The sequence below is a fragment of the Struthio camelus genome, chromosome 7 (genome assembly GCF_040807025.1).
Source record: "Struthio camelus isolate bStrCam1 chromosome 7, bStrCam1.hap1, whole genome shotgun sequence".
Taxonomy (NCBI): Eukaryota; Metazoa; Chordata; class Aves; order Struthioniformes; family Struthionidae; genus Struthio; species Struthio camelus.
The window spans coordinates 39704145-39725788 of NC_090948.1; the positions used below are offsets into that span (position 1 = coordinate 39704145).

Genomic DNA, 21644 nt, shown 5'->3' on the forward strand with positions numbered 1-21644 from the left:
GGGCTTGGCAAAGGCAAAAACTAGCCATGGACGAGCAGGACTGGGAAAGCATCTAGCACAGCACTGGGTACGGTGGTGGCAAGTCATGTCGCCCCTTAAAGAAAAGGATCCCTCCAGCCTCCTTTCCAGAAAGGGACGACTTCTTCTGCAGGATGGTTGCTTGTAGGGTGCTGCTCTGCTGGCACCAGCAAGGGGCCTTTGCAACAAAAATCACGGAGATGGTCTTAGCTTGCCCTTCCTGAACCACAAGGGGCCTAGAGGCACTTAACCCTATGGACTTTCCCAGGGGTCCCAGGACTTGTTATAAACAAATTTTTCTCGACTCGATCACACGTTTCCACTACAAAAGAGTGTTCATTTAAATCTCTCTCTCTGCCACTCTGACCATAACAATGCTCTTGCTCTCACACAGAAGAGATTTATAAATCTTTCTTTTTTTCTGTTTTTTTTTTTAAAAAGGACTCATCCAAAGATCTGGATAATAAATTATTTGCGTTTCCTAAGAAACTGGTTTTTTTTTCCTTTTTCTTTCTTTCTTATTTGCCTTATTAAGCTGTCTGAAGCTTCTGACAGATGTAAGCAGTTTGTCTAGATTGTACTCGTCTCTCCAAAGCGTGACTGCTATTAAAGGAGGAGAACCGAAGGGAAGGGGAACCCCAAACGAAAGGAGAAGGAAAGCCCCCATCCCGACTCGAGAAGCCCTAATCCCTCCGCAAGCCGCAAACGCGGGCAGCAGCTGCCCCTTCACTGATACTGCCGTCCTGGGGACGGCCGGGAGGAGGAGGAGGAGGAGGAACGCTGTGTAACACTTGAATTGCTTGTAAACGCTGAGGCTCGGTCTCTAAGGCTGACAGTGATGTGGGGAGGGAGGAACGGGAGAAGCAGCTGGCCTCGGCCATCCCTCGCCCGGCCGCGGCACCGGGAACGGCTGTGCCTTCCCTCCGTGCGGCCCTTCCCCAGCAGTTCGGGAAGGGGCCGGCCCGGCTTTCATCCTCCCGCTCTTCCCTCCGCGCCGTCCTCCTCGACCGCGGGCTGAGGGCTGCCAGCCGCAAGGAGCATCATCAGCAGTCGCCCTCCGTGGCCATGACTACCAGCATTTCGCTCTTGCCCATCTCTTCTAAGGCACTGGCCAGGGTGTTGAGATCGCCGTCGTCTTGGTGCTCGGCTTCCCATAAGTCCAGGATCACCCCAGTGGGGCTGGCTTTGGTGGCAAAGTAGTTGAGATACCTGCAAAGGAGGAAGAGAGAGAAGGTCCCGGTTGGTGTGGGTTTCCACGAACGTGAAGGAAATGCCATAACACAAACGCCAAGGCCTTTGAGACACCACCTCCATTTGTTATATGGAGGTGGCATTCGTGCAAAAGCAATGCAGAGAGGTTACAGACGGCTAGGCCAGTGGATGGATACAAATAGGTATAGACAGATACAATCCAACTGGAGGCACTCCATCAAGGCTGAATCCAAGGGAAAAGCCCCCTTTGACCTGCCAGGGGCTTTTACCTTCCCCGTCCTCCAAGCCTCAAGCACCCCGCTATGGCAGGAGGAGTGCAAGCATACGCCTCCGCTCCAATTACTCTACTGCCAACTCTGCGCATCGCGTCTGGCCACAGCTGCAACAGGGGCACAAGGCTTCTCTCCAGGCCCGAGAGAGAGCATCTCCCCAGCGGCAGAGCGGACACGCAGGTCTGGTGTCCTGCGGCCAGGGCGCAGATGCTCAGGGCGCAGGCAGGCGACAGAAAAGCATGCGGGAACGCACCGGTCCACGGAAAGCTTCTGAGCGAGAAGTCTCCAGTCGTTTCCCCTGGAGTTGGGAGCATCCAGGCTGTTGCAGATTTTCTGCCGGATGGAAAGGGGGATTTTGAAGGCGTAGGGTCCCAGCTGGGTCGTCACGGCACTGCTGTGGTGCGAATGGAGGCCATCTAAGGTGCTGGCATTCTGCGAGGGGAAAGAGGAGATGAGATGTTTCAGCATGGAGGAGGGCTAAGGGAGAACCTGTTTCTCCACTCTCCCAAGCACGCTCGAGAAACACAAGGCTGCATCCAAGGTAGCACAGGTGGTGTCCTGGGCAATAAAATACTGAGGGATACGTACAGCTCCCCCGGCATCAGGGTGAGAGTGATCTCTACATTAGATGAAATCCGACCTCTCATCTCTACCACTGGGGACGCGTTCCCAGATGCCTGCTCATGTCTGAGTGACTAGCAGCTGCTGGCATGTGGCAAGTCATTTACAGAGATGACAGCATATTCAACTCGATCACCAGATGTGATCGAAGGGAGCCAAAACCCTGGGGTAACAGGATCTTTTTTTTTTTCCCTGGGAAAGAGGCAAGAAACATCTGTGAACAGCTCTGGTGCTCACAAGAAGACCCTGGGAGTGCAACCTCAGAAGAGGTATCATCTGAATCTCCTTCACGGACCACGCTCCTCTGTCTAAATCTGGAACAAAGCACGGCCGTGTGGCCATACCTTCCTCCTTTCCTCTCTGCTCACCTCTCCGAGCGTGACGTGGAGCTGGAAAATCTGCCCTTCCCCTTCCACTTGCCGGACGCAGATCTTGCAGGTGAGCTCGGTGGAAGCCTGGCTGTACCTCTCCAGGGTGAAGGTGCAGTGCAGGGCGCGCTGGTTGCCACTCCAGATGTGATAGAAGGGGATTTCCTGCAGATCAAACCATGACCTCAGTGAAGCCTTGCAAATGCAGCAGTGGAACATGCAGCAGACTTTCTGGGGAAGTCCCTGCTCCTCCCAGCCACCCCAAATTAATAACAGGAATGGAGCCCTGGTCTCCAGTCGCCTGCTTCCCCTGCAGGAGAAAAGGATTGTTTGGAGACGGTAGCTGGCAAGGTGGGATAGATGGACCTGACAGACGCAATCCGTCAAGAAAGACCAAAACAAAAACAGTCCTCCTTCCCCCTCCTTCCCTTTGGGAGACAGTCTGAAAGAACCTGAAAGGTGGTCACTCAGTTAGCCACTCAGCGGACAGGACTCTGGGGTACAGCTTCCCACCACTACAGATACAATCCTAGGCATAAGAAAACCTCCAAACCTCCAAATCTGCCAGGACGCGGGCAACGCTAGCGTCCATCAGTTTGGGGAGGGGAGCATGGACAGGCCTGGCTGCCCAAGCCCTTGGCTCCTCACCTGGTACTTGGCCAGTAGCTTGCTCCTCCACAGCGAGTGGGGGATGTCGTGGATGGAGAGACGTAGGTTGTGGTAACTGTCCTTGAACGGCAAGGGCTTGGGTTCCTCCAGCAGATAGCCGCCCAGCGTCCTCTCCAGCTCCAGCACCTCCTGCAGGGCAGAGGGGACAGGAAACCATGAAATCCAAGATCAGTGTCACTGCATGAGAAACGTAGGCTGTTTTTCTCCCTTCTCCCCTTTGGACCATGCTATCACTCCAAAGCCAGGTCTATTCCTGCCAAAATGAGCCTCTCCCAGCAAAGAGCGATGACAAGCGGGTGTTTGCAGACATCGACACACTGAGCTGTGACTTCGGAGCGTGTGTGCCCAAGGTGGCCACTCGCAAAAGCTGGGGCTTGCAAAGACAGATGCTTCAGCGCTTGGCAGCCCTATGAAGGTCTCCATCTACCCAGATAAGAGCTTTCACGCAGCTGCAAATACAGTTCAGTAAAATGACTCCATGCTCCTTCTGGTTTCTGCCTGTCTGCTAGGAGTCCTAATCTGGAGGGCACACTTTTGTCATTTGGGTTCACCGAGAACCTACCACTTCATTTCACGGAGTTTGCCAGTTCTCAGTCAACACCAGCCCGATCTGTAACGTGTATTTTGTAACTTAATACGTGAACATCTGCATAGGCCTCTGTCTTTCTCAGAGGATGCAACGGTCTCTTATTTCAGCGACACAGAAAGGTCAGGCACTTTAACGGCTCTGTCTCAAGATACGCCCGCCGAGCCCCACCGTATCTGGTTTTAACACTGTGACACTCTACTGCACTGGCAATTCTTGCGAGACAAATAAAATCCAGCGGCCAGAGCGCTGCCTACAACTCCACCTAGAGGCACTACGGCAATCCTAACACGACAAGGCAAATAGCAGGGAACTAAATGGCCACGGCACCGGTGGCCCAGGTAGCCACAGGAACAGTACCAAAACTCAAGTTGCTCATGTTGCACTTGATGTTATCGATGCCATAAACCCTCCCCAGGAGGGGAGAGAAGGGTCTCCAAGGGGGAATAGCAGGACCTGCAGAAAACTGAGCCTGAGCGCGGCAGAAATCTCCGCACAGGAGAGGAAAAACTTGCAGCAGCAGCAAAACCTCTTGCGCGCTCTCTGCAGGAAGGGGGCACAGGACACACGCTAGGCGCCACCCTCGCCGTTTCCTTTGCAGAGCGTGGAAAGGGATATAGTCGACCTCAGGGGGAGGCAGTAAACATGCTTACTATTTAACGCTGGTCATTTTTCACGGCGTTGCATCAGGTTGCCTGCTCCCTGGAGCCAGGCCTTCCTGAGAGGCCCCAAGCAGCCTCTCGCTGCCGGCATAAACAGGCTCGGGAGGCAGTAGCAGCAGCATCAGCGGCTGGCTGGAGGACTAGCCTCGAGCCCGGCTGCATCCACAGCGGCCTCGGTGTTCACCGGAGGCTCTGAACCACATTCGCAGCTGGTGCAGCTCCTCACAGCTCTGCTGATGTATGCTAGGCGTGAGCAACGCCCAGGCTGGTGAACCTACCCGAGCATCACGCTCCTATGACTACCAGACTGAGAGATCTCAAATGGACTAGGGGGGAAGGAAGCAAACAAAGAGCCAGATCTGCAAAATCTCTGGGCCACATCCAAGGTGACAAAGTTAGCGTTGGGCTAATGAAAAATGGCAGATACCTATGTCTTATTACATCTGCTGGGCTCCAAGATAGTTTGCATTCCCTTTGTCAGGTTACATCTTGAATTAGGCAGGGCCTTCTCCCTGCAGGCTTCAGATCCAATTGGGAGAGACAGCATGACAGACAGTCTTTTGTGGCTTTATAATTACGCTTCCCTGGGCCTTGAAACCCATAGGCCGTTGTTATCCTCTGCCTCGGAGTGAAACGGCCACCACGCATCCATGGGAACCAAAAAAGGTGAAGGTGGGCCTACTACGCCCCGTTCGCAGCTGACGTTACCTTCAGTGCATCTGGTGTGTCCTCCAAGCAGTAAACTTTGAGGCTGTACTCCAGGGAGGTGCAAATGGTGGGGGCAAAGATAGCCAGCTGGAGCCTTTTGATGGCTGACCTGGAGTAGGGCTCTCCCACAAAGACGTAGGTGCCAAGCTGGTCTAACAAAACATGGCAAGACTTTGCCTCCAGCTGGCAGTAACAGGGAGTGTTCAAGGTCTCCTCGTCCAGGGTCACAACTTCCTGCAGGGAGAAACGGCAAGTTAAGGCTCCGGGTCAGCCCTTTGGCCAAGGCGATCTGTTAGAGGTTGTGCTGAAACGCTCGTGGTCCTCCCTGGCTGCAGTGCAGGTGGCAGGGGCTGAGGGAGGCCACCAGAGAATCCTTTACGCACTACACCTCTGTCTCCTGGCAGCCCTGAGCCCACCACCCCCAGGAGGAGCCTGTCCTGGAGCCCAAATCCCCACTGCACATCCTGGCCTGGCCTTCAGTTCCCGCTCCGAGCTGCGATCGCACATTACCTCCCAGTTTCCCTGGTGGGATTGTGTTTTCAGCTGGAACATCCAGTCCGAGGAGCTGACGTCCGCGCAGTGAGGAATGGTCAGGACAACGGGGCGGCACAGGAGCAAGCCCGTGGGTCCGCAGGTCACCGTGGGGCTCAGCACCGTCGTCTGCCTGCCTTCGGAGGACAAGCTGGGGCGGGGAAACGGGACACCCGTTGAAAACAGTGACTAGCAGAAGACGACGAGCGCAGGCAAGCTTGTGTGGCAGTGGGATTTGTGGGGCCCCATCCCCACCCTGCGGGATCAGCAAAGCTTCAGCAGTATGAAACCAGCTTGCGGTGCGGAGATCTGTCTGCTGTATGGGTAAGGACAAGGGGGATCCCTGTAGAGGCTCGCAATCAAAAATGCAAGTCTAATCGGTTCAGAGCCGCAACTCATCCCCTGACACGCAACGCAAGGCAGCACAACCTCTGCCTGCCGCTAGGAGCTCGCCAAGAGATGCTTCCTTGCAAGAACGGTGGGAGAACTGCTTTGGGGACAGCTACGCATGAAGGCAAGGGAGATGCGGGAAGTGCAAGCAGAAAGACGGGCCAGCGCAGCGGGCCTGGAAGAGGCTGCTGCGGCTCGACGCGCTCGCTGAGGGGCCCGGCGCGCGGGACTTACAGGGTGCTCTCCGCCTTGTTGATGATCAGGTACATCTCGTAGAACTTCCCCTGAGGAATGGCCCCGTGCGGCACCAGCAGGCTCACCCCTAGCGCGGCACAAACAGACCGGGGAGGGCGCGTTAGTCGGGATAAAACCACCCACCTACTCCACGCTGCTCGGTCTGGCTTCAGATGGCAAGCGGCAGACAACGAACACGAGGGAAGCAGCGAGCTAGGACGGCCTGAAGCGTCTCAGGACGAATGTCCCCAGACGTTACGCAGCTGCACCGCCTGCACCAGCAACAGGCGCTGCTTGGGAGCCAGGCCTCCGAGTTAGGAGCAAGGGAGGACAGCAAAAACACTGGCTGAATTCTTTTCCTGTTAGTTTGCCAGCCGGCAAAGCTTTGACCCTGGACTTGCGAAACAGCCCGGTATTTTTGGCTGGCTGCGAACACTGCAGGAGACTAACCTGCTGCATGAGAAGCTGGGCTCGGGAACGGTTTGCTCCCTTGCTTTGCGGTAGCAAAGGGGAGCTTGCAGCAGATAATTCTGCTGGGTGAGAGCAAGTCAAGAGCAAGTCATTTATTATTCAGCACCCTGGAGCAGAGGGGTTTCCACCCAGCCACCAAGTCCACCTTCCTCCCAGGTCTGGGGCTTACCCGTGCCCGGGATGGTGAGCCTTCCTCCCAGGTAGCCAAACGTGCCGCTGGCACTGTTGCCGTGCTCCCGGGGCAGGCTGAGGAGATGCTGGGAGCCCAGGGTCTTGCTCCGCACGTTCCCAAAGTGGTTGTCCCTGGTGGTCTCGGCTGGGTACGAGCCCATGGCAGGGACCCCTCCGAGCAGGTCCGTCCCGTCGTGGAGCCCCGGTGAGGAGGACGCCGTGGAGGAGTTGTACACTTTGATCTTGAGGCCGGGCAGCGGGTCGAGCAGGGGGGAGTTGGTCATGGGGATCTTGTCGGAGGAGTCCTGCAGGGCGTACATGGGGCCGCGGTACACCCCCGCGCTGGCGGTCAGGTCCGGCTGCATCGAGGGGTGCAGCAGCTGAGGGTTGTCTGCAGGGAGGGGGAAACAAAGACCGGGTGGAGGCGTTAGTGGAGATGAGGGGAGGTAAAACCACTCCATTTAACTGGAAGGGATGTCTGTGAAAATTCCTCATTGCCTGCCAATGGACAGAGGATACACACGAGATATAACGGCCCTGGACGAAGCGCGCTCCAGCAGCATTTGACTATGTCTACCTGCCTTTCATCACCCAGTGGAAAGGAAATGGCCCAGACTGAGAGCCAGCATCAAGAATAAACGAGAGGCAGTATTACATGGTAACCACTGACAGCAACAGGCACCTAGAAGCAACCGACTCCTGCAGCTCACAGAGGAGCAGGTAATTTGCTCTGGACCAAGCAGCCAAAGAGAACGGTGGTGGTTATCCGTTGCGTCTGACCCCGTTGTTGGTATTTGCTGCCGTGGCCAAACTGGAGCCCCTCAAGCGAGATACTGTGTGAACGCAGGCTCCAAGCACGCGGACGAGCAGCTCGCTGCAGAGTTGGTTCAAAAATAAAAGGAGCCAGGAGTGGAGTTGTGCAGAGGAAAGCAGTTTGGTTTTGCAGATGCTTTTGTCTCTGACCTCATGTGGAATGAAAAGCAAAAGGTGCAGAAGACCTCCATGTCGCAAGTCCCAATCAGATGAGGAAGCCCACAAGTTCCTGCTCCATTGCAATGTGCCGGGCTGCACGGAGTCGCACGCTGGGATTAACTGGGATCTGCGACTCTGGAGCAGTTTCCCAGTTGGCAGTGGCAGAAATGGGGCTGCCCCTCGCCCCGGGCTGGCAAGCTTAGCAGGAAAGTGGGCACAAAAAGCAGTTTTGTGAGCTGCTTTGTGGACAGTTTGCAGAAACTCTGCCCTTGTTTCCACAGCATCACCATCCAAACCTAACCACCTCCATGGAGTCCTTGGTTTTGATTAACCAGCAGATTCCTCTCAAAAACCGGGGCTGGGATTTCATCAGAAACCCCTCCTCTATTTATTTCTATGATTTCCAGCCTGTTCAGCATCTCTCCTGACTTTCTGCCTGCGCGAGAGCTGGTGAGCAGGAGCTGCATGGGGTATCATTGCTCAAGTCACCTCCAGGATAGGCAGGCCCAAGCTCACTTCTGATAGAAATCCCAACCACATGTTTTACTCAGGAGAAACTTTAGGGTTAGTCCCATTCCTCTTTTATGCATGTACAGAATACCCTCTTCTTCCACAGATGAAAAAGCCTCTAAGCTTGTGTCTCCTTCAGCAGATGGAAATGAGGAGGAGAGCGTAAGCCGAACCAAACACACTTGGAACAGCTTGTGGGGTGCTAAAAGCAGCTTGTCCGTCCCCCATGCCTGATTCCCCTTCTGTTTGTTACACTCTGTCCCTCTGGATGATCAGAGGACCGTTGGGGGACGTGCAGGCTCTCTGCTCTCTTCTTACCATGCCGGGAAGTCTTGAAGTTGACTGGGTGAAAGCCTCCGGTCAGAGCAGCTGATGAGTCTGTGATGTCCGCGTCAAAATCCCGGCACCTCCTCCGGTACACCACCACCCCGACAGCCATGAGGATCACGATGAAGACGAAAATGGCCACCACCAGCCCGGCATACAGGGCCACGTCACCCGTGCCTTCCAGCACTGGGAGGGAAGAGAGAGAAAAGAGGAGCATCAGAAACGCGCGCCCAGACCCATCGGTGCTCACCAACACCCCCAATGACAACGATGGCCTCAAGGAGAGCATTCATGCCAGGCCTGCTGGGAATGCTGTGGCGGTCCAGAAGTCAGGGCAATGCTAGATAATGACACGAGGGTGAATCCTCCAAATCCTTGGAGGACACCTTGCCACAACTCATGCAAACGTTACATGAGAGTCAAGATTTTACACCAGGAATCCCAAAACCACTAGGTTCACGCAGCTCAAATTCCCAAAGTGCTTGAGTGATCAGCCCTAATATCCTAACAGAGATAACTCTGAAGAGTAAATGTACTACCTACACATGCACCTCACACAGATGCACATGAGCTATACATCCATCTGGAAAGATCAAGTGCCTCTGTATTTATACAAACACCCCCTCAGCTTCCCCATTTTCTCTTCCCCTGCCACAGGGTTCTTTATCTTTAAATGCGTGGTGCATCTTGGACAAAGGGTAGGGGGAGAGAGGGATGAAGATGGAAAGGAGAACAATCCAGCAGCAGCAATGTCTTGCCCTGAGCGAAGCTGTAGATCGGAAGTAAAGATTCGCCCCCCCCCACCCCCCTCCCTGCCTTATCCTCTGTTGTCAAGCATGGGGGTGGGTCCACGTTTTAAGCTCAGAAGCTGCCATCTCCAAGAGGCAGACAAGGGGTTCACTGCATGTTGCCACCAGATAAACCGTTCCAGATGCGGCAAGCAGAAGGGTCTGAACATGCTCACGTACGCTGCTCAGCCCATCCCTTTCTCTTTTCCCCCTTCATGTTTTCCAGTATCTCTTTGTTTCTATGGTTTCATGCTTGAATGAAACCCTGTGCTAAGCCTAGCGATCACAATCAAGTTAGGACTATTTCATTTCTGGGCTGCATTTATCCTAAGGGGGAACTTGCACCAGCTTCGTCAAGCATCTCACAAGCTTTTCCAAGCCAGCTCCTTCTCTCTCCTGACTGAGCAGGGGACTCACCTCACCCTCTGAATCACCCTGTTTGGAGGCCAGAAACAGGTCTCTGAAGCACCCAGGGACTCCCAACTGGAGGGGCACGCGACCATCTCAGCAGGACATTTTGGAGGAGCAACGGACAGATGTTCACTGCCGGGGGAGCGGTGGGCAGGTTTCCCAGCTGGTGCTCAGGGGAGGCAGCAAGGCCATACGGCAGCCCTGGAGGGACTCCCAGGGCCAGCCTGGAAGTGGTCCCCAGCCGCGTTTCTGACCTCTCACACACTATGTACGGTTTTATGTACAGAAAAGTTTAGGGGTGGGTTTCAGCTGCCCCCTCTCCTTCCCCCAGGACCCGAGGGTGAACCCTACCACAGATGAAATGCAACAAAAGCAAAGCAATGCATCACAACGAAAGAAAATGGCCATGAAATGAGGACTTACGGTGGCTTTTGGGTTCGCTTAGAATTCTTTTATCTGTCAGGAAAAACAAAGTTAGAAAACAAAAGGTGAAAATGGTGATGGTGGGATGGAAATGAAATGAAACAAAACAAGCAGCGCCCAAGCCAGCCCTGGCGATGCCAGGGCACGGAGGAGCCGTGGGAGGGAGAGGAGCCTCGTTCCCCAAGGCGGGCAGGAGCGTGGCAGGGCCGAGGCCGTCCCTGCATCCTCAGAGCCTGCTGGCATGTGCCAGCGTCCCAGCCATCCCCCGGCGTGGACCCTCCTCCTCTCATCTTTTGCTCCCTCGTTCCTGCACACGCGTGTGCAACCAGCCCCGGAGGCAGGAACTCGCGGGGCGGCTCCAAGGAGAAGGGCTCTGTCCCTTCTCCTCCTTCCCAAATGCTTTTCCGCTCCTCTGCTTCACTCCCTCCGTGCAGGATGCGCGTGTCCCCCTTTCTCCCAGGGGCACCAGCCTTTCCGCCGCGCGAACAGCCGGCAGCAGCTCGGCGTGCGGTGGGGCTTGACGGCGCCTCCAAGCCGGGCATGACCTCTGCTGTCATGACGCCTTCGTTTTCCCCAACGCTGAGCTTGCGGCAGCCCAGAGGCAACCGGCTGGCAAGGCACGTCTTGGAAATCGCTTCTCCCCGCAGCGTGTGCCCGGCTCCCTCCCACCCTCCCCTAGTTGGATGCCAGCAGGACCCGGCTGCTGGGCTGGTGCCAAATAGGTCAGGTATCTACATGCGGAGGTCAAGAAAAATCAGCCTGGATCGGCCCCGCTAAACCCCCTTATTTCCAGGGAGACCCCAAGCAGAGCTCAGATTTCAGAAGGCTCAGCTGAGACGTTTACATCCCACGCCGGCGACCAAACCTTCCTTTGCACCAGGCGAGAACTAGCTTTGGAAGGGGTCAGCCTGGTGGAAACCTCGTTGAAGACATGATTTAAAAATCATTATTACAAATAAAAGGCTAAAAAAAACATTTCTTGCCCTCAGGAATTAGGTTACAGGTGAAACGAATGCGTTGGGACTCAGCACAAGCACTGCCAAAGGTCTGATTCAGCAAGGTGCTGAGTCTTTTCAGCTCCAACTGAAGCCAGATGCAAGGGTCCCGCGCAGAGCGGGGTCTCCAAGCGGAGGGATGGCAGATTTGCTTAGGGAGAACGGCCAGCTCAGGACGGGCACGCGGAGGAGCCAGCACGGACCGGGGTGCAGAGCAGCAGAGCTCCTCACCCCCAGCCCTGGGAAAGGGAGGACAATGAACCACCACCGTGGAGACGCATCTGAAAGTCCCTGGTCCTCTGCCTCCTCCTCTGCACCAGTCTCCTTTCCTTCTGTCAATACACATCGATTCTCCCTCTTCCCCCTGCAAGACCGTTCATGATTTCTGAAGGTTAATGGACTAGCCATAATGAAAACCGATGTCGTCTTCTCACGCGTGTGGGCTGGGGAGCTGCAGAGCGCTCTGTCCCTTTGCCAGGCAGCAGGCTTGCCTTCCAAGAGCAGCAAGGCATCTCCTGGCTAGATCCCTCCAGAGAAGACACAGCAGGTGGCCCTCTGATTGACAGCACACACCGCAAGCAAAGAGAAAACCATGCCCACATTGCTCTGACCCAAAGAGATCAGCTTTAGCACATCTTTCCTCCAAGTCGACTGGGCATATAGCAACGCAACCGGCACCTGCACGTGCAAGGCGCGTTTGCCTGACAGTGCCTCCCCTCTCCAGCCCACAGCCCCGCTTGCCCACGCACTCACTCTGCATGCACAGCCCGTCGGTGCAGTTTTTGGAGTCCAGCAGCACGCCGCTGCAGTCCTTGCCGCCGTTGCGGGGGGACGGGGCGGCGCATTCCCGGCTCCGCCAATGGGTGCACTCCGTGCTGCAGGCCGACCACTTGCTCCACTCCGTCCACGCTCCATCTACTGTGGGCCACCAAGTGGGAGAGAGAACGCTTCGTTAAAGGCTTTGTTAAAGCCTCGGGGCAGCCCAAGCTGTCAGCCAGGAAGTGCTAGTGTCAACAACAGCTGGGAAACAAGGACATCTAGAAGCAGAAAGGCAGCTGTGTCCATCTCAGGACCTCCAGAGACCTTCAGGGAGCACCCTCCCGGCAAGCCAAGCCCTGAAGCTATCCAGGGAGATCGTGTTCTGTCTCTGCAGACAACTCTAGCCCCTGTCTCCTTGAGGAGCACAACTAGATCACGCAGTCATGGCAGCAGCAGGGAGGACATCAGTGTTGCCACACAGCTTTATGAATCCCACTTACCTGGGCAGAGCGTGGTGCAGGTTATTTTCTGGAAAGGTTGCCCATCGCAGAAGGAGCCACCATTCAGCGGTGCTGGGTTGGTGCAAGTCCGGGTGCGCTTCTGCCAGCCCCGGCCACAGCGGTTGTTGCAAGGAGACCATTCGGACCAGGTGGACCAGCCACCATTCACTAAAAGAGAAGACGAACACGGTCAACGCATGTGTCGCTTAAAGCTGGAGCGACACAGACAAGGGAGCCCATTTTGGCAGAGAAGGCTGTGGATGGAGCTAAGTTTATGATTCACTGCGTCCCCTTGTCCTTATGTAATCTCCGACACCCTGGAACCGTCCACCCCCATCACAAGCAAATCGTGAGGCTCCTCCACATCTCATGCACCCCAAGCGCAAGACACTCAAGCCTGTTAAGGACTTCTTTCCGTTCTGCAAATATTTCTTGGTTCTCAGAAACTTCTGGCAGCATCAAAGCTGGGAATGATTCTGCCCTCTCTTTGACTTGGGTTGCCTTACAGCTGTCCTCAGCTGATCTTTGGTTTCAGAGCAAAACTCAGCCTGGGCTGAATTCTGAGCCAAACTGATCTGTGCAAGCTGGTAGAGGTACTTGTTATGCAGCTATTGGATATTATCTAATTTAATGAAATGACCTGGTGGGGATGACTCCAACCACTCCCAGTAACTGCCCATAGTCCCCCTTAGCTTAGAGCCACCACTGACAGCGAAGGCCCTCTCCCCGCGTGCAGAGAGCCAGTACCGTAGACAATGACAGCAGCTGTGGTGCTCCGTCGCTTGGCCACAATGTTCTTGGCCATGCAGGTGTAATTAGCAGTGTCCAAGAGCCGGGCCTGCTTGATGATGAGGTTGTGATCGATGGTGATCAGAAAGTTGGTGTCCTGGGTGGGATCAATGACATCCTCATTCCTCAGCCACTCCACCTAGCAACGGAAAGAAGGAGATGGGGTAAGGCTAAGGGGGAGGACGGCAATTAAGCTGTGCAAGAACTGAATGCTCAGCCAGGAAAAAATACATTACAAGTTTCGCTGGAAATTTCCATCCCACGTGGTCCCATCATGACGTTTTCCAAGTGGCCCCTAGTTAAGCTAGGGTACAGCTGCTTTAACGCATGCTGAAATCTCTGTGTGCCAGCAGGACATGACAGCAAAGCACGGGATCTGACGGGGCATGAAGAGGATGCTGGTCCCAGCCCTTTGCTTCCTTTGCACAGCCACCTCCAGGGCCTTGCATCTGTGCACGACAGCCAGGACGATGCCGCGGACTTCCCGGTGCTGGCCGAACCCCAGACAACAGCTGCTCCACTGATGGGTGGCGACATGGGGTGCAGCACTAAATTATAGAGGTGTCCCTCAGTTTCTGGGCTGTGCTTAACTAGGCTGTTTTGGGAAGGGCGTGTGTCGATACCGCCACTGAGCGTGGGTGAGAGCACAAAGGAGGACAAACATGAGATTGGAGGGCTTGAATTCACAGGCACTGATGGAGAGCAACCCCTCCCCAGGCCCGGAGCAGCACGGACCAGCCTGTGACCTGCCCCTAAAAGGGTCCTCATCTTCATCACCGAAACTGCCGGCTTGTTGAGCACCGTGTAAACAGGCTTCCCAGTGCCTCCGAGGGCTGGAAACGCGACAATTTTGCCTACCCACAAGAAAACTGTGCATTTCGGCTTGAAAGCTGGGCCAGGCCAAGCCTGATTTGGGATCGGGACTACAGTTTCTTCCAAGATTGGGACAATGTGGGGTGTCATCAACAGACAGCTCCTGGGGGGAGAGGGGGGGCTAATGGAGCTGTGGGGAGTTACTGGGTCTGAGGCAGGGGCAAAGGTTAATGGCTCACCACCATGCTAGGGAAACCCTGAGTTTTCCAGCCCTCAGCCTCTCTCTCCTCCTCAGACAAGTCATTTGGTGTCTTCTCCTCTCTCAGACCTGGCTTCTAACAGGTTAATAGCAGATAAGGAGGAGAGGGAGAGGTGGGTTGAACAGGTGTTGAGGTTAAGTGTGTTATTAGATGTGAGAATAACGGATCCGCTGCCCAAAATAAACAATTTTGCTGCATAATGAAAGCTGACGGTCTCAATGTGAGGCCATCCATCACAGGTGGCAATCCATCTGCAAGGATGTGCCTAATCTATCTCACATGCTCTCCCTCTTGCTGCCGGTGTGGCTGCAAACCACTCAGATCCTGGCAACCTGGCTGCAATAGAAAAAGCTTTTTTCCTAACCTCACAGGAGAAGACACCCACAGGGATGGGAGGCATTTCTTGTGGAAAGCTTTAGGCTGGGAGGTACTGGAAGCCCAGCTCAGCTCCAGCTTCCTCGGAGAATTCTGTGACCGGACAGCGTGGCCCTTCCCCACTCACCTCTGCCTGCGGCACCCCCTCGGGTGGACGGCACTGCAGCAGGACCTCCTGCTCCAGGGGGACCTCTTTGCCTAGCGGCTCCTGGTCAAAGTTCTTCCTCAGGTCTGAGGAGGAAAAACCCAATGGTTAGCAGCCCACTGCAGAAACAGGGCAATCTGCAAAGCCTTGGCAAGATGGAGAGGGCCACCTGGGCACCAGGAGCCCATGGGTAGGGATATCCCTCTGAAATAACATAGCTGGAGCTTTGTGACTCCTTCCCTTCCCCTGCTGTCTAGCCCAGTGCTTTGCTTGCCTGCCCATGGAAAGCCTTCCCCAAGGGCAAACCTGACCCTTCTTGCTGCAGTTGCACCCACAGCACAGTCCACCCTCATACACAGAGCAGAGCACTCCTTTCCTCCTTTATATATTTGCAAGCTTATATCCACTCTGTCATCTTCTTCTGGGGCCAAACCTCAACTTCATCAGTGTTTCTTCAACGCTCCCATTTCTTTCTCTCTGATCCCCTCATGCAGCCTTCTCTGGACTCCGCAGTGGGACCCATCTTCTTTGAAGGGGGGAAGTGAGATTTTTCACAAGAGCTTGGCTTCCATGTGGGCACCCAAGCAAACTCCCAGATTTCAAGACTATAGAGACTTTCCACTTGGTTCTGCCCTAGCGGGTCCCACCTGAGCCAGGTGCCCAGACCTGCTGGAAACTCAGGCATGGCACTCAAGTGCTGAAAGGGAGAACGATCACTGTTGAAAGCCTGGCCCGAGAGGGACTTGGTTCTCCCCTGTGAATGCATGTGTGAGATCATATGTAATGCACAGCACGGCGTTACGTTTTGAAGGCACCAGGCTGCAAACCCGTGCCTCCAGGTATCGCTAGATGGTGCTGCAATCCTCTGCAACAGCTTCCAGCCTCCTCAGGGCCAGCCCTGCACAGCCTGGGCTCCCGCTTGAGCAGGGCACAGCGCCTGCAAGCGCAAGCATGGGAACTACCCACCCGTGTGTCCTCCAGGAGTGAAGCGTCCCCTTGGCGCATCCTGCTGCTCCCCTTTCCCCAGGCTCTCCCCGGCTGAGCTGACCCTATGGGGCACGAGGAGGAACTCCTTGTTGGTGTCTGCGGCACGGAGGGCCACCTTGGTGGCCCCAGGAGCTCGGGCAGGACGGGGAAAGTGCCTGTCCCCACCACAGCTTTCCCAGTGCCCTGCAGGGATGCTGCCCCTGCCAGCCGCTCAATGCGGCCATCCCAAACTTCTTAGAGCAGGATACCCATGGCCTCCCGCCAAGCACCTTAGTGGCAGGACAACAGAGCACACGACGTAATCTTCATTTCATGTGCATTTGTAACGTTTTGTGTGTTACAGAGCAGTACGTAGCATCCCGATGGCGCTTTAGATGCAACGCCACGCAGCCCTGTGCAAAGGCTTTCATGAGAAGCCCCAGAAGCCTTTGCTGCTATGAAGGCACTGTAACCTCACGGAGTTTTGAGAACCTGTTACAGCACTAGTAACAGAGAAAGCCCCTGATTTACAGGATGGCAAATAACACTACCAAACCTAGGGAGCTCCAGTTACCATGCAGATGGGTATACGGGAGATAAGCGAGACGGCATCCGAAACCATTTAATCTCATCTGATTGACTCTTTCAGAGAAACACCAGACACTTGGTTGGAACCGGCTCCAGAACAAAAAGGCTTCTTTAGCGGCCAGCCCTTTGCCTGGCAACGTTTTCCCTAAACGAACTAAGCCCTTTAGGGACACCAGCGATGCAGCAGCTAATTCGCCTGCCACCGAGGGTTATCACCCTTCAAAGGGGGGGCAGAGAGGCAAGGCAGCAAGAACTTTGCCTTCTTTTTATCGCGCTCCTCCGTTCCCGATAGCATGCTGAATTATTAGCCCTCCTCTAGCAAAATCTGCTTACGACGAGGGTTGCTGGCCGTTCTGCTACGGCTTTGCCATCCCATTCGAGAAGAGAGCAAATCCAGCTGGGCAACCGTCCGACCAGCTCGCCCTTAATCAGACTGACACCCGCAAACACCGGCTCGGAGAAGCGACATATGACAGGAGGGACGCCAGGGACGCGGAGCTGCTGACGCAGGGAAACCGCTCAAGGTGCTAACTGCTGGGTCATTAACGATAATAAAGCACCTCGGAAGAGCTAGGCAGCGCAGCATTCGCCCAGCTCGTGCCACGACCTCCCTGCGGATGGGTAAGGATGATCCCCCGCTCCAGGCGCAAAGAGGCCGGCAACACTTCAGGGGCCCCCCCAAAGGTGGGAGAGCCAACGTGAAAACCAGACCGCGAATTGAGACAGTTTAGGCAGGGGCACTTAGGTCTTGCAGAGGGGCAGGCGGCACTGCTAAAAGCGGTCACGTTCGACCGAGCACTGCGGGTATCGGACACTTACACGCTATCCGGACGTAGGCCCTCCGGCTTTTGGTGGTCCCCGCAGAGCTCCAGGCCACGCACTGACACCAGTAGTCCTCTAAGCCGAAGAGCTCCTCCACCTGCTGCCGGGAGACCTCGATCTGCACCTCCCGCACAAGCATCCCTGCAGGGCACAAAGCGGCAGAGGGTCAGCGGGACGGGGCACAGGGGCACCCCGAGTGCCGGGCGCTGGCTCCGCAGGAGCTTTTGGCCTGTCCTCATAACGAACACCTCCACTCGCTGAAGGGGAAGGAAAAAGAGGAGTTAGATACCTCGGCAAACAACAGAGAGATATTCCTGCCCAGGGAGCCAATATCTGCAGCCAGGCAGCCCTCAGTCCCTCCCAGTCCCAGTCCCAGTCCCCACCAGCAAAATCCCTCTTCCCCATCAAGTCCCATCAAGCCAACCTACAAGCGTTTCTACTGATCTGGCTGCAGGTCCTGCTAAGCCTGGCTTTTGCCCAGATTGAACACGCCCAAATCAACCTGTCAACATCCCCATAAAGTCTGACAAGGAGCCTTGGACGTTATTAGAGGCCTGATGATGAGCATGATGCCACCACACCCAGCAAAAAGGTCCCGAGGGCCTACACCGCGCTGGAAATCATCACGGGACGCCGAGGTTTGACTGCAGCGTCAGCCCCTCGTGACGCGGCCGTCGCTGAGAGCAGGCGGGGGGAAGAGAGAGGAGAGGCGTGCGGTCCTTTACGCCAGGTGGGCGCGTTGGACGTACACAGCCCCGCGCACCGGAGATGCTTTGCAGCGGGGAGCAGACCACCCGTACTCCTACGGGCTCGCCCTGGGCAGACGAGCTGCGGTAAGCTGTTCACGGAGACGAGAGCGCGCACAAGAGGCCGGTACCGGGAGTCACCGTTTCAAGGTACGGGCTACTACTGTTTATCGGCTCTCCTGCCCTGCCAACACCTGGAGGCAATGGGTGTTCCCTGCAAAAGGGGAGAAGGCAAAGATCGCTTGAAATTTTCCCAGCGTACGTTAAGAGACGCGCACGCGGCGCGAGCGGAGGAGAAACAACGCTGTTTATTCTTGGGGCTTGCTTTCACTTTTTTAAACGATACCTGCTTTTTCCTTATCGGCTATTTCTGTTGTGCTGCCAGCGCAGGATAGAAACCTCAAGTTTTGCAAAGACGTTCACCTAGCCTTGTGCGCAGCCACAGATGGGCTTCTATTTTTAAAAACACCTCGAGTTCACAGCTCTACAGAGCTTGTGTCCAATGCCGCGCAAGGCAATTACTGTCTTTCCACCACCTTGCTACAGAATAACTGACAAACACGCACCAAGGAAATATAAAAAAAAGAAAAAAAAAAAGGCATTTGGGCCAAACACTTTTGGAAAAACCTGGGCCCTCAGGAGGACTCGGAAATGAGATGACCCCAAGTCACTCGTCTCTTCGGAAAGCCCTGGCTGGGAAGCTTGGCCAGCCACGGAAAGACGGTGCGTGTCCTGAGACCGCTCTGCTCCCTCCCCAAGCAGCGAAGGAGAAGGCGCGCCATCCAGAAATGTAGGATGAACTTATGAATCATAGGAGCGACTCTCTAAACAGCTCACACGCATCCAAACACGGCTGCTTTTACAAACCTTCCCCACTCAGCCGGCTGAATTATTCTCTCTGACTTGGCCTCTTTTTGCTTTCTTCCACATGAAATGTTTTGGACCAGATGCAGTCAGAGCATCATAAAGCGTGTTTTACTCCAGACACGTCATCTAAAAAGTCATTTTTTTAAAGGCCCCTTTTCCCAAGCTTTTAAGGGAGGACATTTAAAAGACACAAACGCCTAACTACGTTAACGCGTCCCTGTGTGGCCATCTCTCCCCTGCGCCCTTTGTAGTCGCTCCTATGAACAGCGGACAGTGCCAATGCAGATTTTTAGCACAGCAAACCGTTTTGGTTCCAGCTTCCTTTCTCAGGGTAGCTGCCGGGCAGATATGCCCAAGTCTGCATATTTTTATATGCACGGTATCACCTCTGCACTGAAGTTACTGCCGCTTTTTCACTGAGAGTAGCAAGGTAATCTTTTAAGTCTGGATGAAGCAAACAGACACTGTTTCCTCACCCAATTGCTGGCACACGGTCCGCGAGTCAAGACCACGGTCCAACAGGGTGGCCCAGAGAAAGGTCTATAGCGAACAGGTCCACCCCAAATTTCCCTCCGAGGACGGGAGCAAGCGCTGGGTGAGCGTGAACTGCCGAGAGACCGCCTGCTCCCTTTAAGGGACGTCTTGCCTGCCCCCTTTGGTTCACGACGACTCGCACGAAGCAGGGAATTAGGTCACGGTTATTCACCCAAGAGCTTGGGTGTGGGGCCAGAGCAGGCGAAAAAATAGCGCTTTTCCCGTGCTGCGCGCAGTTAAGCTGTGCAACTCCCTGCTACGGGCTGCTGGGACAACCCGGGGTGCAAACCAGCCCTAACAGCAGTCAAATTAATTAACGGAAGGGAAATCCATCTAAGGCTGTCCTACACTACTAGGATACTGCCCGTGGACCAAGCCGTCCCTGAATCACGGGTTGCAGAAAGCCGGGAGGGTGCTAGAGGGGGGCACATCACCAGCCTTGTCCCATTTTAGTGCTCTTCCCCTAAGCAACCGCTACTGGTGGACACCGGCTACAGGAGCCTTTGGCTTGACCCAGTACAGCCACGCGTTATAAATAAATAACCCCTTGGAGAAGGCTGCTCGGTCACTAATCGCCCTAGAGCGGTGGTTTTCGAATCCGGGCTCCGCTCGGAGTTTTCCTCGGAAAAGCAAACGTACGACCAAGCGGGTTTCAATTCAGCCGGAGAAGGCGGTACGCCTCGACCGCGATGCTCCTGGAGGAAACCCGGCCGGGGAAGGTCTGCGCCGCGGAGGAGGGAACCGCGGGGCTCACCGCGGCGAGCAGCCCTCTCCGGCAGCGCCGGCGCTCCCGCCAGCCCCCGTTCATTCGATATGCCTGCTGGTAGCTCTGATCCCAATTAAATAAATCGGCCTTCCCGCGCGTTTCGGAGGATCTTTCACGAGGGTTCAGCAGCGCAGCATAGCTTGCTTGAGCCGGGGCCGTAAGAGCAGAGAGAGAGATTCGTGCACAAGATAAAACCAGCCCGACAGAGCAAGCAACGAACCACCCCAGCGGAGGCTGGGAAAAAAAAAAATGCAACCAGAGGAGGTTTTGTAAAAACACCCGCGGACAGAGAAGGCAGAAGCAGACCTGTCCGGGGAGGACGGGTCCCTCTCTCTCGAGCGATGCGCCCTCAGCAAGAGCCGCCGCGGGAAAGGCGCGAGAGCGGGGGGCAGAGGCGGAGGACGAACCACCTCCTCCGGGCGCCCGGACCCCGCGGGGGGAAGGCTGGCAGAGGCGTTGCTTGGCTGATAGGAACGGAGACGCTACGGGGTTGGGGGGGTGGAACAGGAGGAGGAAAAAAACCCACCTAAAACACTGCTGCGTCCCCCCCCCCCAGTTCAGGCAGCCGGGGGCTGACTCGCGCTCGGCAGCACGAGAGCGCTTACCTCCCTCCGTACGCGTGGCAAATCCTATCCGTGAACGGGCTCGTTATCCCTTACACAGCTAATCCTCTCGCGAACCTGACTAAGCCGTCGGCCTTCACGGTACCGCAGGGCAACGAGTCCCACGCGTTGACTAGGCGCCTTGCAGGAAAGCGTTCCCTTTTAGCAGTTTTACGTGCGCTGTCTTTCAAACAGCGCCCGAACGCTGCTGAACTCCGAGGAAGGGTAGGCACGCAGCCTACCTTCCCCGGATCCGTCGTTATTTTGCATCGCCCCTTACTCGTCTGCTCGCTGAACGAAACCGCTCCCGTCTCTTCCATCTCTCCTCCTGCAGAAGTCCTTTCCTGCCTGGAATCACTCGCGCTGCCAGCTCCTCAAACCCACCTCTATTTCTGCTTTATCTTCCCCGAGATAGGGTTCATAAACTACTGCAGGTAAGGAAGCGCTGCAGATTTATCAAACGGCATTAGAAAAAGTGGCAGCATTATTTCCTCTCTGAACGTGCTGTTGGGGCTTTTCTGCAGCCACCGACAACATCTGGCCGTGCCAGAAACGACGGCCTGGCTTTTCGTCGCCCCTTCAAAGGGCTGGTTTACACCTGAGCCCAAACGCCTTCTCTGCCAGACGCTCGGGGAGGACCTGCTCCGAGACTCAGCTGCTTTAATACGCTGATAAATCGCTTCTCTCTGGGGTACAGCAAATGCCTTTGATAGGGCCCATCTCCTTTTTGATAACTTCATCAACGATCTCGAAAGGGGCAGCTCCTCTGTTAA

The 21644-nt window shown here is 55.4% G+C and overlaps 1 protein-coding gene across 3 annotated transcripts in view; it reads right to left on the reverse strand.

Moving 5' to 3' along the window:
* Window positions 1-453: 453 nt before the first annotated feature.
* Window positions 454-21644, reverse strand: part of UNC5B (unc-5 netrin receptor B) — a 68897-nt gene continuing 47706 nt past the window's right edge. For 2 of the 3 annotated variants that reach the window (XM_068950930.1, XM_068950934.1), the window contains 15 exons: window positions 17354-17497; window positions 14963-15066; window positions 13346-13526; window positions 12599-12766; window positions 12093-12257; window positions 10345-10377; window positions 8714-8908; window positions 6912-7304; window positions 6272-6359; window positions 5627-5798; window positions 5117-5350; window positions 3140-3289; window positions 2492-2656; window positions 1756-1934; window positions 454-1227 (listed from right to left, as the gene is read on the reverse strand). In XM_068950930.1, coding sequence (XP_068807031.1) covers window positions 1062-1227; window positions 1756-1934; window positions 2492-2656; window positions 3140-3289; window positions 5117-5350; window positions 5627-5798; window positions 6272-6359; window positions 6912-7304; window positions 8714-8908; window positions 10345-10377; window positions 12093-12257; window positions 12599-12766; window positions 13346-13526; window positions 14963-15066; window positions 17354-17497 — 2537 coding nt within the window. In that variant the 3' untranslated portion in view covers window positions 454-1061. The remainder of the gene's footprint in view (window positions 1228-1755; window positions 1935-2491; window positions 2657-3139; window positions 3290-5116; window positions 5351-5626; window positions 5799-6271; window positions 6360-6911; window positions 7305-8713; window positions 8909-10344; window positions 10378-12092; window positions 12258-12598; window positions 12767-13345; window positions 13527-14962; window positions 15067-17353; window positions 17498-21644) is intronic. The other variant, XM_068950933.1, reaches the window with a different exon arrangement.